Source organism: Mauremys reevesii, linkage group 2 (genome assembly GCF_016161935.1).
Source record: "Mauremys reevesii isolate NIE-2019 linkage group 2, ASM1616193v1, whole genome shotgun sequence".
NCBI lineage: Eukaryota > Metazoa > Chordata > Testudines > Geoemydidae > Mauremys > Mauremys reevesii.
Genome location: NC_052624.1, coordinates 168,499,973 through 168,518,213, shown reverse-complemented (window position 1 = coordinate 168,518,213; position 18,241 = coordinate 168,499,973). Strand labels below are relative to the sequence as shown.

The window sequence follows — 18,241 nt, the reverse complement described above, 5'->3', positions numbered from 1 at the left end:
CTGGGAGTGATTTTTTTTTTTTACAAAAATCCAGGTAGGTGGAGTAGAGAGCAGCGCATCTGTAGGGCCACACTGTGCCACAAGGGGATGTCTTGATGGACAGTTGTCTCTCACAGGATCCAGCTAACAGCACTTTTTGTGGGAGCTTTGCTGAATTGCAATGTAACGGAAAACTCCTTTCAGCCCACTTGCCATTGTGTATATACTTCCATATACACTAAAGGACAAAACAGGCTATCTTAAAACCAAATACATTTTTGGTTTTTCTCCAGCTCACGTTTGGAGATGCCAAAATGTAGTACTACAAAGTCTTAAATCTTCCATTTCTGGTTCATTTCCTTTGCAACACAATGAGCGCTAAGGGCTGTACTCAAGTGCTGTCACTGACAGGCAAGCATTGATAACAGTGGAGCAGTAATCTGGAGGTAAATGCCAACTGAGAGGAAAGGTCTTGCTTGTCTGAAGAAAACTAAACCAAAGTCAGTGAACAAATAAAAGCATGAAAGTCACAGACAAGCACAATAAAACAACCCTGTTGTTTCTTGGCTTCTCTCTCTCTGTAAACCCAAGGCCTAATTCTGCCCTTAGATACATTAGTACTATTCTCATTGACTTCAATGGGAGTTATATGCATGTATTTGAGGAAAGAATTGGACCTTCCTCCAAATTCAACTCTCTCTAAAGTAACCGATGTGTCGCTCAGAAGTGACATGAGTATATCATGCCCACAGGCATGATTGTTTTATTTATTTATTTATTTTTGACAATGATCCTGCAGAAGCCAGGTTTTGAGATGATCAAAGGTTTGACGTGTGGGTGGATAGTGAATATATGTGGGAAGGTGACAAAGAGCAGAGCAGGACCATTGAAAATATGGCAGAAAGCAGAAACACAGAAGTCTCACTGAGGCAGTCTTATTTGAAAACAAGCAGAAGTTCTCAGAAGTTTTCTGCATGTCCTCCAATGTGTGGGCTAGAAATCTTAACTCACAGTTCTCAAAATAGCTGTATGTGAGCAAATGTGGTTATTGTATCACATATAATTTGCAGATATAATACCCAACACTGATGGAATGCACAATACAAAGTTCATCAGTCAGTTGTTGCTCAATATGTGCCAAATTTGCTCAAGTACATAAATTGAAAGTCCAAAAAAAATTTACATTTCTTCATACTGTTCTGAAATTTCCAGGACAAAGATTTCCAATTTTATCTTTACACCAAGTAAGTCTGTATAATGTAAACATAGATAGATGAAAATGCTACAGTACAATATAAAAAATGTTTTAAAACCATATTATTGGGACATTCTTTAAGAGACATTATTAAATCAAATTTCTTCCAAAATTTCAATTTTGGAAAAAGATGATTATACAAAACCTATAAATAATTGAAATGTTTTCTTGATTCTAACATATTCCTGTAGCATTTTCATTCAAAAACTGTAGCATTGTGCTAGTGCATGAGAAATGCAAAATCAAACTGTTTAGAACGTAACTATAAACAAAGTGAAATCATCTGTTTTCATTGTGTAAACTGAATATGAGATAAACAGAATACAACTTGAAAAGTAAATACATTTTAAGTAGTAATTAAAACTAATCAAACACTGGATTAACTGATGGTATATGTGATGAATAATATCTTATTTGCCTCATATGTCTTTCAAAGGCTATTTTTCAATCAGCTATTGAGCTGGTCAAATAATGCACACACACAAAATAATAAAACAAGGTAGTTGATTAAAAACAGTATATATTATTCAACAAATAGTATTTAATCAGATCTATTAATCACTACATAAAGAAGTATTTTTAAATATTTTTACCCTGAAAGTATAACTTTATACATTTTTCTCCTGCTAATTGTCTTTGAAGCAGAAGTAGCGTAAATGGAAGCATCATGCTTATTTAACTTATTTTAATGTATTGTATCAAAAGCTTTCATAGTATAAGAACTACTTTTCTCTTTTTAATGAAATTCACTGAATCACTAATACAATATTATGAAAGTGGGATGAATAAGACACTAACTCAGAGTTGTCATTTCAGCTTATCACAGAAATTATATAATTATAGCAATACCAAAAGAATTGAAAGTCTTTTAGGAACAATTTCAGTTGACTTTTTGGCTTTACTTTCTGTTTATAACAATTTTTTTTACTGTTTTTTAAATTAAAAATACAACATAAAGAGATTTGACAATATACAATTTTGCTTATCCTTTATTTATCCTTGTCCTCTGAGCTTCTTGCCCAAAATGTAAAACTCTGTGGTATTAAGCATGAGATAATTGCCTCTTGCAGCTCATAACGATAAGAAAGAAGAATATGCCAAACTGGAGTTTGGTGATATTTCAGAATTCAGAAACTATACACAGGAAACTAATTCTGAGACTGCACAGATGCATTCATGAATATAATTCAGCAATTTGTAGTGATGTAATTAAGTCTAATCATCCTGACAATCTGGATGATAGAAGCTACTCGAGAAGAGCCTTATATTTGCCTTTCTAAACCTAAATTCATCTGTTTTTATTTAAGCCACATTTTTTATTGTAAGTTCTTTTTAAAAATTCTCAAACTAAATCCCAGCTGGTACGTGCTGTACTCATTTCCTCATTGTGAAATCACGTTTAACTTAGTGGTTAGGTTGCAACAACCCCAATAATATAATTATACTGTAATCTACTACAATCAATCAATCAGCTCCTGGATCTTTGGGAAGATGATGATATCTTCACCTACTAATAATGGGAAAATAATAGATGTCAACCCAAAGGGTTGAAACTCTCACAAGCCTCTTTCAGGATCTTGTGTGGGTTCCTGCATTGGTCATGTGACAATAATACTGCAGCTAGTAGAAGGCCTGACATGCTTATTCAGGCAGTGGCCAAAGAAGACAAGGGGTCCTATTTGTCTCACCCAGCAGATGTCATTAGAACAATGTTTCAACAGGAACTAACAAATAGCATGAAAAGGGAGAGGTAGCTTTTTTAAAAATTACAGTAATACTACTAAGATTTACTGCATATTGTGAAAGAAATGAATGTGGTCCAAGGGAAAGATGCTCTTCTATTTCTCTCTGTCTTTTTTCCTTAAGGAACATACATTAAAGAGATTAATAGAATATATATTCTAACTCTCTTTACAAGCAGCATTTGCCTGGTTAAAACTATCAAGGCTAATATGTTAAATGAATCCATCTAATTTAAAAGTATTTCTACTACCTGTGTATCTTCAGTTGCAGAGGTCTCTCTGTTTCTTCCACGGGTTAGCACAGCCCATAACATGTGCCCAAGGAATGAAGCTAAGATGCAGAAACCACCTGCAATCCAGACATCTTTTCCCTTCAAGGGTAGATCCATTTTTTTAAGCTGATTTACTTTGGTCTCTTGGTTTATTAGAAGTAATTTGCTGTACAATCAAATATCGCCCCCAACTCGGTAAGCACTACCTAGCTGGAAGGGATGGGCACGCTGCTGGGTAGGTTGGATCCTGTCACACAATTCAACACATTCCCTGGACCTATAAGGGAAAAAAGAGTGACGGCCTACTGACAAGAGAGAAACAGGTGTGAGGGGCCTACAGACAAGATTGCTTGCAAGGTAATTTACTCTGACATCCCAGCACTTCTCAAATGAACCAAAACTATTAGCACCAACCATAATAGTTAACAGTTTATGCTGTCAGTCATTTGCTTTTTAATTTGTAAGGGATACAAAATATACACAAAGAGCAACATTTGGATGGTAAAACTGTGGGAAAAAATAGTATGTGTAATTAAAGACTATGGTAATGCATATGTAGAAGAAGCCTGAATTAAGGCTATATAGCCACCTTATTTCTGACATTTCCTCACTTTTGAGTGCTTGACTTTGCAAACTCGATATTCTTCTAATATAACTTTTTCGATGTAATTTACTACTAAAAACCAAACCAACAACTGCCCTCAAAAACCTGAAAAAACAGAAATGATATTTTGTTGCACTGTACCAGTCCCCAGCAGCAGGGTTCAGATCTTTAGAGCCACAGCACAGATCTCAGCCTACTATTGATACCAATAGCTCAAGTGGTAATCATCTTCTACGTGGACTAGTCACCAGGGGGAAGGAGACACATATTTTGCCTGTGATTTTCAACGCTATTTGCTGACAGAAGAGGACTAGAGAGAACAATGATTCCTGGGTTCCATTCCAGGCTATGTAGGGGAGTATTCTCTTGTGGTTATAGACCCTTCTGCCCATGTACTCCCAATGTGTCCCTACTTTCCTTCTATCCACCTCCCCACACTGACTCCTGGCTCTCTCCCACTATCCAATATCTGCCATTCAGATCAGTTTAAAGTCCCTGCTCCAAAGCACAGAGGTGCTGGAGCTTCTCAGCAAAGCAGTAGTACATTTTTCTTTTTAACATGAGCAAAACAACATATTTTGTAATATCATTCTCAGAAACAGCTAGACTATTTTAGCTGAAATTTTCAACAACAACAAAAATCAGCTTGAGATAGACACCCGGGAAGGAATTTTTTTTGGCATAAGCAGTTAAAGTTTGGCAAAGTTATAAGCAACCAAAAACAGGGCCTTATAAAGGGAAATGTTAGGCAACCTTAACAACAGATGATGCTACAGATCTACCTCTAATTAAAGCACAGAAACTGTTTGGATTCCAGGGATGGGAAGCCAAAACTGGAGGACAAAGGATGTCATGTAGAGTTAGATAATAGTTGCAGTGCAGTTGGCTGGAGCTAAAGCCTTAACTGCATAGCAGGTGCATATAAATAAAATGGACAAAGAACATGAAAGAGGATTAATTGGGCAGGGTGGAGCAGTGTGAATGTGGAATACTGTAATTCTCCCTGTGCTTAGGTATATACACTTCTCCAAAGGTTGGCAGGCAAAGGGCTTAATTATCTTCTCTACCTACAGTTTGCAAGTACATAAAAGATTGTTACAAGAGGAAGGTGAAAAATTGTTCTTGTTAACATCTGGGGATAGGTTCAATGGGTTTAAACTGCAGCAAGGGAGGCTTAGGGTAGACATTAGGAAAACGTCCTAACTGTCAGGGTAGTTAAGCACTGCAACAAATTGCCCAGGGAGGTTGTGGAATCTCCATCATTGGAGGTTTTTAAGAACAGGTTAGACAAACACCCGTCAGGGATGGTCTAGTTAATACTTATTCCTGCCTTGAGTGCAGGGGACTGGACTAGATGACTGCTAGCTTTCTGTGAAAAAATGTTGATTTTTTTTGTTGGAAAACAGATCAACCCCCCAAAAAACTTTACAAAGTTCAGTTTTTTTATGGAAAAGTCAAAATCCTCTACAAAAAATATCAATGAAAACTTATTTTGATTGCTTGTCAGGGGAAAAAAAATATACGTTTTCCAACTAACTCCATGATGGACTGCCCTGGCAACTGTCTATTCAAACAAACCTTGTTGATGGGTGTTGCATGACTACAAAAATATACCTGCTGCTTTGGCATTTAGAGGGGGACACTGACATCATTTTTCAAGAATAAAAATGAGTTTATCATGAAACTGTTGCCTCCATCCATTAAATGCCATCAGAAAGATCTCTTGTGACCTTTATTGTCCTAGTCCCTTTACCAATGCAATGCTAAGAGGCACTGGGTTATAACAATCAGAATATAACAACCATGGTCCTGTTGTCACTGTTTTAGCAGGAAAGAAGGCCAGGGTAGTGGTGTTATGAGTTATGGTATTGCTTATGTAGTAATCCGTTGCAAATGACATAGCGGCATTGTTTATCAAACGCTAGGACCAGGGGCGGCTCTAGCGTTTTGGCCGCCCCAAGCAGTCATGTGCGGGAGGCGCCCCGGAGCCGCGGGACGAGCGCCCCCTCCGCAGTCATGCCTGCGGCAGGTCCGGTCCTCCCGGGGCTCCGGTGGACCTCCCGCAGACATGACTGCGGCAGGGCCACCGGCCCAGCCTGCCGCGCCCCCCCCCGGCCGCGGGGGACGCCCCCTAGATTTTGCCGCCCTAGGCACCAGCTTGTTTTGCTGGTGCCTAGAGCCGCCCCTGGCTAGGACCCATGACTGCATTAGTCAAGCTGGGTGAACATGACTCATAGGATGGAGGACTACCCCAAGGCCTTCCACATCACTGATATGCCACAGTGAGACTGTGGGGAACGGCTGACAGAGTGCCTGCATAGAGGGGTCTCTGCACTGTCAGTGTACTGCAAAGATGAACTCTGCACTGACCCTAAATAAACTGGTAGGAAAAGGAAATTAGGTGGTTGGCCAGGCCCAAGATCATACAACCCAGAAACCCTGCATTGAAGCCTGGATTAGTAGTGGCCACCACTCCAGACCATAACATCTAGAGAGCTGCCGCATTGAAACCTGCTTTCAGGATCTGGGGGTGAATTACATCACTCTCTTAAAGTTGAGGGGCCCTGCCTTTAAAATGTATCCCCCTGGGTAGTCTGGCAGAGTTTAGAGAGTTTGAGTTTAAGATTGGGTTTAGCTGTTTGGTTTTGTAGTCCTAAAGAAATGGTCTTTTACTACCACCCATCATGGGTGGTTTTATTGTTTTATGAATTCTGTAAACAAGTGCCTAGCAGCTAGAGCAGAGGGCATTGCAAAGATCAATAAAATTAACAAATAAATCATAAATAAATTACTTGCACCAGAATCATGGAAATGAGATTAAAGAACATGTTTACAACTAAAGAAAATAATCCCATATCAGTTAAAACAGTGTGCACTGTTTTTATGCTTGGTTCCCCTCATTTTGAATCTCTGCAACCAATTTAAACATGTGGATTTCAGCTCCATTTGCTGTCAAACCACACTTTACCAGCTAAGGGCCAGGGGCAGAGACTGAGGGTGAAATTCAATGGGCCAGCATGTCATCTTGTAATTGGAGCAGTCTGAAGTCAACCAAGTTAATCAGGCAGGGTTGAACTTGACTGTGACTGACTAACGTAATCAGGCTATTGGTTAACTCCAAAATTCTTGAACTCTGCTGGCATAAATAATTGCCAGGCTCTAGCTGGTCTTCAGATAGAGAAATAGTTTGAAGGGCCAAATTCTGCCGGACTGCAGTTGCGCAGCTTTAACTGAAGTCAATGGGAGCTATTGTGCACACATCCAAGGGCAGAATTTGAGCCATAGGTAGAAACGGAGGGCAATAGAACATTCTGCATATAAAACTCTGATCACAAAACTACCCTTTTTTTCTTCTTGTTAACTCTCATGCTTTCGGTCTTTTCTTCTTTGGTAGCTCGATGTTCTTTAATTTAAACCCATATAGTTCCAAAAATAATAGGAAGGGCCTGTTCTGAACACTGGATCAGAGGGAACAAAAAATATATACAAAGAACAGAGAAAGAAAATCTAATTTGCCATAACAACCCTTTTTGTATTCAGTTAGTAACTTTTCATCTCTCCCATGATCTGAAGAAGAGTGCCATCTACCAAAGCTCTCTCCCAGTGCTTTTCTTGGAGTTATTACACATAACTGAACTTGCAGCACAGTTATTTGTTTTCCATTGTTCTAATGGTTCCTTGGGTGTTTGTCTTCAGATTAGGCTTTTTGTTTTTATAAAATATAAGTAATATTGAAAATAAGATAAGCTCCTTGTGTTTGTTTCTTTTAGAAAGGTAACAACTCTAGAAAGACAGCTATTTCTTGGGGGAGAGGGGAAAGGGGAAGGGGAGAGAGTGTATTTTCTTCTATAATTATATCCAATTAGCCTCTGATAACATTAATCTTTCAAATGAACACTTCTTTTATAAATATTCTGAATATTGTACATTTTCCCCATAACCTCACTGGTATATTTTCTGGGCTTGGTACTGCTCCCACTGAAATGAATAGGAGGTTTGCCATTGAATCCAACCTGAGTGAGATCCCACTTACTGAAATTAAGTCTACACTCCCACTCCTTGCTTTTCCCTACACACCCACCCATTCCTGCAGAGAAAATTATTCCTTCCTCCTCTCATTGTATAATATAATAAAACTATGTTAGTCTTCAACAGGCTAGGGGATAAAGCTAAAGGCTTTTATATACAGGGCTTACTTTTTTTCTATACCTACACCCTGGCTTAGGCCCAATCAGTTCAGCAAAACTTTCAGGCATTAAATTTAACCACATGCCTACATGAGGTGCTGAACTAGAATCTGGGCGTGTTGCCAATGACTTTTATGTGAGTTAATTTGGGACTAGTATTAGGAAAAACATCATTCAAGTTTATGTATTTGGAATTCTTGGCTCAAGAAAGATGGTAGAATGTCATTAGAACTGAATTATACTACCTTTTAGCTTGAGCAAGATTGTTCTTTTAACTAGACTTTTGGGCTAGAGTAGGAGGACACAACCTTGCTTCTGCACTTACTCCTTTTCCTCCTGGAGGCCTGCAATCAGTCACACCTCTTCCTATGAACCTCAAAAGTTTTTTGCACAGGTTCCAGCAACACTTCTAACAAAGCACTAACTCTTGAAACATATCAAAGGTGATGAAGTTGGAATCAATGATTAATGGAGGTTCCCCCCCAGCCCCCGCCCAAGAAATGGGAAACAAGCTTGCAATCACCCAGACTACTACCTGCTATATGCAAGAAGGCACAGAAACTCTAAGGCTCTGCATTGCTAAGGAGACGATTTGGTTTTGATTCCTTTTTTGACACTCACACTCACAGGCCACTAGGAAGGAAAGAGTGCTTAGCAGTGACAGTGGCCACCCAGTTAAATAAAGCAAGTTCTTTAGTTTCAAGTTATTATAACAATCTTGGCAACTAGTTTTACCCTCGAGCAATATTTCACTTGTATTGCCTGGGCAATTTGTAAAATATGTATATCACCAGCAACAAACTTAAAATGCCAATTTAGAATGGATAACCTGCTTGCAATAAACTGAGGATACTAGACATGTTGGGTTTACTGTAGTACTGGCTAGCAGTTCATCCTGCCCGCTACACTTTTTGTTACATGGCTGTGGATTGAAATGAATGAAAATCATCATAACAGGAAATCTCTTCATTCCAAATCCCTGCAGATAAGAATGTTGCAGCAGGCAGAAAGAACGGACGGGGTGGGATGCATGTCAACAATACTGGTTTCTGTTTCCGCACTCCAGCCCAATAATTGTGACTTTAATACTGACACAACCCTCATTTTGGGGAGTTAGTAGATTCCCCTTCTCTCCTCCCCCCACCAAAAAAAAACTAAAGAAAAAAACAACAAAACCCACCACCCAGAAAATAACCTTTTAGTCATGGGGACTAGTAGCTTTGACAATGCTGTTTTAATATAACGTTTGAATCCTATGTAGAGACCCAGAAATGTGTCAGAAGAGTCTTGATTTTACCTTGAAATTGACTGGAAATGCATTTTACACATATGACAGGGGTTTTTTTTGGTAATACATAGATTACTTTCTTTTTTTAAATGACTAACAACAGTAGCAGCACACTTAATACACCTCTACCCCGTTATAACGCCACCCAATATAACACGAATTCGGATATAATGCGGTAAAGCAGTGTTCAGGGGGGCAGGACTGCACACTCCAGCAGATTAAATCAAGTTTGATATCACGCGGTTTCAACTATAACGCGGTAAGATTTTTTGGCTCCCAAGGACAGCGTTATATCAAGGTAGAGGTGTAGTAAAATAATTATTTCCCCCAAATATATCATGATGAAAAAAAACTTTAAATTTCTTGGGTTTTGAACATAAAAGCAAAATATCTCAGAAAAACTTTAAAATTATCCAAATGTCTATAACCTTTGAATATTTACATTTCCCTGAACTCTACTCCCACAGCTTAAAAACTAAAATGTATGTAATTTTTCACAAACTGGTGTGCAAACAAATAATTTCTCACTGCACTGGTTCTAAGTACTGCTCCCTAACCATTGTCTGAATTACAGGTCAGTAGAGTCAGTAGCTTCTCTGGCTTTTCCCTTTAGTAAAATGTATTGATGTCAGGAAATGTTTTATTCTTTCAAACCACCTAAAAGGAGAATTTAGCTGAACATGGAACCATCTTTCTGCACAAAACCTGTACGCTATGGGCCTGCTTCTGCTCCTGTGGAAGTCAATAAGTTCCCACCAACTTCAATCATGCAGGATCACCACCTATGATGTTAATACATTTGTTGAGTTTTTAACTAGGTGGCATGGAAAGATGTACATATTTTTCAAAAAATTATTCCAGAATTTTCTAACTTGGGAACCTGCTAAACTTGAGGGGCAACTAAATCCACATTTAAATAAGCAGCCTGCTTTTTCAGAGGTGCTGAATTCTCACAACTCCCATGAGTCTTCTGAAAATCAGGCAATGTGCCCAAATACAGATTTAATTACCTAACTTTAGGCACCCAAGTTCAAAAATCTTTCAAAACGACAGTAACGGCATTGTATTTTAATAGAAAATATGAAAAATAGCATTGAAAATGAAATTTCACTGTACTAAGCTATACATATGTGGGAAGCACAGCAGGGAGTGTAATATTTCTGTAGTTAGTTACCTCTTTATCTTCTGTGCCAGGCTCTGGTTCACTGATTCTTTCTTCCCAAAAGCTTCTCACCCTCTCCATCTTTTCCAAACTCTGAAAAAAAGCCACTTTGCCCACTTTGGTACTGCTGTACTGTGTATTGATTTCTTCCATCCTGTTAATCTTAAATAGCTTTGTGTTGTACCCAATAAGGTTACCATCTTGATCTCTCTCCAGCTTGGTTTCATAAATCAGTGAATACTCACGATGTTTGACATCTTCCTTTTCTTGTCTGTAATGAGGAGAAACAAATGAACCATTAACATGCATTTTTAGTTTAGAAACAAGTCAACTGTGCAATACAAATGTTATACTTTTTTTCCTCTTAAAATCTGTGGGGGTATTTTTTGTAGCTATAACTAGCTAGGCTCAAAAAAGAAACATATTGCTAACATTAGTAACCTTTGCCTGTCTTAGGGTACGTCTATACTACCTGCCGGAGTGTCCGATGTAACGGGGATCGATTTATTGCGTCTCGTCTAGACGCAATAAATCGATCCCCGAATTGACGCCCATACTCCACCTCGGCAGGAGGAGTAAGTGGAGTCGACGGGGGAGCCGCGGTGGTCGACTCGCCGCCATGAGGACAGCCAGGTAAATCGAACAAGTTACTTAAGCAACTTCAGCTACCCTATTTGCATAGCTGAAGTCACTTATCTTAGTTCGAACCCCTCCACCCCCCACTAGTGTAGCCCAGGCCTTAGATATCATTACCAGTTTTTTAGTGACTTTAGGAACCTAAAGGCTTGATTTCACAGGGAAATTGACTAGAATAGCTTTGCAGATTAAACTATTCTGCAATAGCTATTCCAAAGCACTCTAATTATTCTGGAATAAAGTGACTTTTATTCTAGAATAATGTCCACACAGGGAGCTATGCCAGTCAACTTCCCTATGTAGACAAGCCCTAAATTCCATTTTCACATCTATATAAAAATCTGTTGCATTCACACATTGAAAAAATGTCTCCTCATACCACAGATTTTGATGGGGAGCAATGGAATCTAACACTTCAGTAGAAAAGGAAAGGGACTCTCAATTTACTTTAGACCTAAAATCTAAAGTGAATAAAATGTTTGAATTATTTTTGTAAGCCTTGTCTAGCAGTGATGTAAACCCAACAGCATCGTGCTAGCTCACGAGCACAGGAAAGCTGAAACAGACCAATCCAGTCGCATTGTTTATTGCTCACATTTTGCTCCACCAGGACAAACACCATAAATTATACAACGTAAATTAGAATTTAATTATTCTTTCACTGTTATTAGTAACATAGATAAGTGATTTTGTATAATATAGGATTACTAAGTGTGATATGTGATTTTCATCTGGACACTTTCCCTTTAAATAGAAAAATTATTTGTCAGCGTTTAAACTAGGCTGTGTTAGGTCAGCATATCTTCCAGTTGACCTTGCCCCACCTATTCCTGGAACAGTACTTGGTTGCTGTGTTGTGACTCCCCAGTGCAGGAAAGAGATTCTTGGAGCCTTTTTCCTCCGCGAACAGCGGCGAGGCTAACAGATGGAGTTTGACTGAGATCCATCCAAGAGGATCAGGACCCCTAGCTATGCTGGGGTCCTACACAGCTCCCCTTTGGGATGTGTGTGTGGGGCCCCATGTCTCTGTGAGGGGTGAAGGTGGCTGGCCCCAGGCCTCTGCGGTGGGGGGGCTGGCTTGGGGGGCAGGAGGGAACCACCCCCCAGCACTCACCAGTGACACAGCTGGGGCTGGGTCCCTGCACTTCCTGCCCGGTGAGTGCAGGCCCGGCCCTGCTGCACCCCTCAGGGGAGTGGGGCTGGGGCTGGGGTGGAGCTGGGGTGGGAAGAGGCAGGGCTGGAGCAGGGGCTTTGGTGAAGGGGTGCAGTGGGGGCATGGCTGGGGTGGGAAGAGGCAGGACTGGGGCAGAGCAGAGGTGAGGGCCATGTGGAAGAGCCAGAGCAGGAGCTGGAGCAGCACGCAGCTGCGCAGGGCACCAGGAAATTTGGTGCCTCAAGTTTCTTGGTGCCCTACGCAGCTCTGTACTTCGTGTATGGGTAAGAACGGCCCTGGAGAGGAGGTACGTTAAGTGCTGCATTAAGGGGGCTGTGTTGGTGAGTATTTGAGTGTCTGTTGCAGGAAGGTTGTCAGTTTGACCGTGTGCTTGATTGTTTGAGAAGTGTGAATTGGAAGTGCTTTGTTCCAGGTGGGCCTTGATTGTTAAAAAAGGCAAACAGAGGGATTCCAGGACTGAATTTAGCCCACGATATATTTTGAAGATTGCTTTAAGCAAGTGTGTGGAGGAAAATATTTAAAAGCTGTTAGACAAATGACAGGCTATAATCCAGGTAAAAATAATCCTATGGTTCCCATTACTCAGAGACTCTGAAATGCTTTTGGACTACACAGCTGCAAAGAGTGCTTCCTACTGTGAGAGAGAAGTACCCCCAATGGCAATAGAAAGCCTAAGTAGGCTCTCTGTAATCACTTAAAGACCACATCCTTCCCCAGCTCATGATCACCAAGTGTGGCAATCTGTTTAATGAGTTAGTAGGGCAACTCCCACCTTTTCATGCTCTCTGTATGTGTATATATATCTCCTCACTATATGTTCCACTCCATTCTTCCGAAGAAGTGGGCTGTAGCCCATGAAAGCTTATGCTCAAATAAATTTGTTAGTCTCTAAGGTGCCATAAGTACTACTGTTCTTTTTGTCTAATGAGAGTGACATGTCCTAATGAAAAGGGCACATTTATCCCTAGCTGACTGATGTTCAATTAGCTGAGGAAAATGTTAAAGGGGTGACAAGCCTAAAGATGCTGTGATCCTCCTGGCTCATGGCTGTGTTTTAGAATCATAGGACTAGACGGGACCTTGAGAGGTCATCTAGTCCAGTCCCCTCCATGCATGGCAGGACTAAGTATTATCTAGACCATTCCTGACAGGTATTTGTCTAACCTGTTCTTAAAAATATACTGCTTCCCCCTATCCACAAGGCTTGTTACCCCCTCAAAGAAAGCTATCAGGACTGTTATATATCACCTCATTTTCTTCTAGATGTTTGTAAATTGATAGCTTAATTTGCTCCACTATCTTTCCTGGTACAGAGAGGCAGGTAGCAAGGAAATAAAAGAAGAGGGAGGGCCTACTGCCCACATCTTACTTCACTCCTCTCCATTATTATCTTAACACCTTCCTAAAACAACATGGTAAACAAGGGAAGGCTTCCAGGGTTCAAACAATTATGGAATTCAACAGCAGTGAGTGACCACCATTACAACACTGATAAAATAGCAGCATAGCACCCCCAGCACTCTTTAGTAATCTGACGAAGCAGAAACCTGTGAGACTGGGCCTAAAGCCATCTGTTACCACAGAAACAGGATTAATCTGCCCTAAATCTACCTTGTAACTCTGTGGCTGTGCTGGTGAGAAGGGAGAAGATGGACCTAGAATTAAGTGTTGTGGAGCATGGCTCTCCAACTCATTCCTGAGGGGCTTTTCCTTTCAGTCTTCTTCAATAGGCCAGCATTCCTCTTTGGCCAGGATATCTTTTGTTGTCTTCTTGGGCATACAGAAGCCTAAAGGCTACAGATATTTTCACCTGCACAGAGCCACAGAAGCTCACATGATTATGTGAGAAAGGGGCATGTATAATGTTATCTCTATCATTTGCAATAATAGCAACATATCCATAACCCAAGTGAAATAAGGTAGTTTAGAGCTGGGCAGGAATATAATATACAGGCACCACTAAGAAAATGTATATCCTTTTTCTTTCTCAGTCTGTTTCTTTAGATTGTAAGCTCTTAAACTAGGACTTGCTTTACTCCATACTCTGTAATGTGCCTTGGAAACTTTTGGGCACTGTATTAATAATAACCTATAAGCCTTCATCATGCATTCAAACCAAAACTTCATCTGTTACCTTTTCTACATACTAGTATTTTGCCAGACACTTTCAAGATTTAACTCAGAAGACAGGTACTATTACATAGTAGCCAGACTTGTTTACATTTCAGTACCCCAGCACAGTACATCTTTAACATTAGACTGACCTGGAAATTTACAAGACAGGAACAGTTATATAATAATGAATAATTAAAACTAAATGTATAATAGGAGGAAAAAAATATATAACCTGGAAAGATTTACCATTAGGTCAACTTTAGGTGATGAACTATGATGCTAACTGTACTAGTTATTATACTTTCCTATCTAGTAAAACCCATGCTATGTTTTGTACAATGTAGGATAATGGGAAGACTTTTTAAAAAAAACTAACAACATTTCTGACTCTTCTCGGGGGCAGGGAAAAAAACAAACGTCCAGGTATTTTGTTAAATGGCCTGGGAATCTAAAAAAAGCAAACACACAGGGCCCAGTTCTGATTTCACTTACACCAGTGTGAAATCAGAGAAACTCTATGAAGTTACACTTCAGGATTTGCCTGCAGGAGTCAGGATTTATTTTTAAAATGTCTGAAGTGTGCAGCCGGAACTCAAGCTTTTGGTAAATTTCAGTGGTGATATAATACATCTCAGGGATGTTTAATAAAGTTCATGATTTTTCAGTGTTTGAAGTGGAGGTGTGATAGTGAGTTTTATTGGTACAGGTATTAGTGGTAACAATGGTTATTGCTCAGAAGTGCGTAGCATAATAAAAGAAAGAGTGGAGATAAAAAAAGAAAAGTGAGACCACTTGCATGTGCAAAGTTAAGCATGTGCACTTACACAGATCAGGGCCTAAATCTGAGACACATTATTACTAGAAATATTTCAATGTGACAGTTTAAAAGACTGAGCTCTTTAAAAAAGGAACAAAAGAATTTTTTAAGGAGTCTGCTTACTAATTTTTCAAAATACTATTGAGTAGCATTAGGGACGGGCACCAGAAGTAACCCCAAACAAAATAATCCGGAATAAAAATATGTTTGAATATATTCAAATAATATGCATTTTCAGATGCAACCCAACAATTCTTAAGACCCAGCAAAAACCCCTATCCTCATTATAACACTCTGGGACATATTCCCTTGGGGGAAGCCACCTGTGTTGTACCGGGGACACTGCTGACCCATTGCCCAGCCCTAAAGACTAAGAGCTCTGTGCAGCTGGAAAGCCAGTCTCTTTCACCAGCAGATATGTGACAGGACACATAGAGAACCATAGGTGCTGGAACTAGGGATGCTACCACACCCCCATTGGCTTGAAGTGGTTTCCATCTAGGGTGACCAGACAGCAAGTGTGAAAAATCGGGACAGGGAGGTAATAGGAGCCTATATATAAGAAAAAGACTCAAAAATCGGGACAGCTGGTCATCACCCTATTTCCATCACAACCAGGGTTTATAGTTTGGTTCAGTGGCTCTCAGCACCCCCACTATACAAATTGTTACCGTGTTTTTGCAGAGACGAGGCCCTCCATACAGTAAGTTTGCTAGGGAACAGGTCTAAATAAATCGGGGGAGAGAGGAAAAGTTGATTACAACTTTAGAGCAGGAAAGAAGCGACGCGAAGCTAACCCACCTCCCCCCAGCACAGCCGCAGGACTACACCTCCCGAAGGGCTACACGCTGGGGCCGCCTACAGGAGGAGGCCACGGGCGGGTCACTTTCGTTTCCCGCGTGCGGCCGGGGGAGGAAGGCCTCTGCCTGCAGCTTTGAACGAGGGGGGAGCATTTACCAGCTTCTGGCAAGGGAGGCCGCTTGCGGGTGGGGCCGGGGGAGAGGGCTGCAGCAGCAGCAGCTGTTGCTCTGCCCCGAGCCGGGAGCCGCAGGGGCATGGAGGGGGCCGGGGCGCAGCAGGAGGCGCCGCTGGTGCGCTGCCCCGTGTGCCTGTGGGAGCTGCCCGCCGAGCACATCAACTCGCACCTGGACGGCTGCTTGCAGGACTCGGGGGCGGGGAGGGGCGGGGAGCCGGAGCGGAGCCCGCAGCCCTCCAGCAAGAAAATGCGCCTCTCCGGGCCCCCGGGGGAGAGCAGCGGGGAGGAGGAGCGGGAGGGTGGGAGCGGCCCCACCACCCCCATGTTCTCCCTGTTCCACAAGGGCCGGGCGGCTGCAGCCCCCACGGGAACTCCGGGCGGGGCAGCGCCTGCTGCTGCTGCAGCCCGAGGCCAGGAGCGGGGGGCAGGGCCGGCTGCCAGCCCCGGGAGCCACGCGGCTGCCCTGCGCGGGGAGACCGTGGCCCAGAAGCTGGAGGGGAAGCCCCTGGCCGATAAGCTGCGGCCGGGCACCTTGGGGGACTACGTGGGGCAGGATCAGGTGCTGGGAGAACAGACCCTGCTGCGGTCCCTGCTGGAGGCCCACGAAATCCCCTCGCTCGTCCTCTGGGGGCCCCCTGGCTGCGGCAAGGTGAGTGGCGCCGGGGCTGCTTGGGCGGCCCAAGGGAGCCCCTGCCTCAATGTCACTAGGCCGCACAGCCTCCTCCCCAGTGGTGAGCCCGGCTTGCACCGGGGCACCAGCACACTGACAGGGGCCTCACAGATCCCAGCCAACATGGAAGGTTAGGGGGCAGTTTTACCCAAACGTAGCTTCCCTCCCATTCTCTGTCCCTGCTCTGAATTTCTTTGCTCACCTGGTTAAATGAATACAGTACTGCACTAGGTAGGCAAAGTGAGGGAGGTAATATGTTTTGTTGGACCAACTTCTGTTGGTGAGAGAGACAAGCTTTTGAGCCACACAGAGCTCATCTTCAGGTCTCTGTGGCTCCAAAACTTGTCTCTGTCTGCACCACATAAATTGGCCTAATAAAAGATATTGTCACCTCCACCTTGTCTCTCTAATACACTGGGATGGACAGGGCTGCAACTGCACAAGTGTCAATAATTTGCAGTCCAGCTACTCCAGGTATTCTAATTGTTCTGTGCATTTCCTTAGGGCTCAGTGCTGCCTTCAGTACCATGCATAGGCACTGACTCTGTGGTGGTTGCTCCAGGGCTGGAGCAACACCATGTCCCCGCTCCTCCACCTACCTCCCAGCGTTCCCCGTTTGGCAGCATTACCATGTTCTGGGAGGCGCAAGAATGTGGCGCACTCAGGGGAGGAGGCAGGGAATTTGGGGAAGGAGTTGGAATATTGGCAGGGAGGGGGTGGAGTTGGGATGGGGACTTAGGAGGAGGGGTTGAAATGGGGCAGAGGTGGAGCCTCATGGAAGGGGTGGAGTGGGGGCAGGGGCAAATGGGGGGGGGGGTTGGTGCTTATGGTGCCAGGGTAATTACATGGCCTTCCCTGGAACGACTGGTGGTAATAAGCAGGACACTTGACAGTCTCTCTGTATCAGGTCCTGGTAGAAGATGGCTCTGTTTAGCTTCTGTAAGGTTCTGAGCTGTATGCTGCTGGTGCTCAACCAATAATAACCGACAATATAGCCCCTCACCTCAAAAAGTCTGCTAATAGATCAATTATTTGCTTCTAATTCATAGATTCCAAGTCCAGAAAGGACCACTGTGATCATGTAATCTGACTTCCTGTATAACTGAGGCCATAAAACTTCCCCAAAAATAATTCCTAGAGCACATCTTTTAGAAAAAAAATCCAATTTTGATTTTAAAAAATGGCAGTTATGGAGAATCCACCATGACCTTTGGTAAATTGTTCCTATGGTTAGTTGCTCCTGTGGTTAAAAAATTACGCCTTATTAAAATGTGCATCTTATAAATGTACTTATTGTGTGAATAATAATGGTGTTTCTATTAGAGGATCTGAAATGCACTGTATGAATCTTGAGGGGAGAGGGT

At 42.1% G+C, this 18,241-nt stretch overlaps 1 protein-coding gene across 1 annotated transcript in view; it reads left to right on the top strand.

Moving 5' to 3' along the window:
• The first annotated feature begins 16,213 nt into the window (after positions 1-16,213).
• The window catches only part of WRNIP1 (WRN helicase interacting protein 1), a 29,004-nt gene continuing 26,976 nt past the window's right edge, over positions 16,214-18,241 (top strand). The window contains exon 1 of the mRNA XM_039523884.1: positions 16,214-16,856. Coding sequence (XP_039379818.1) covers positions 16,287-16,856 — 570 coding nt within the window. The 5' untranslated portion in view covers positions 16,214-16,286. The remainder of the gene's footprint in view (positions 16,857-18,241) is intronic.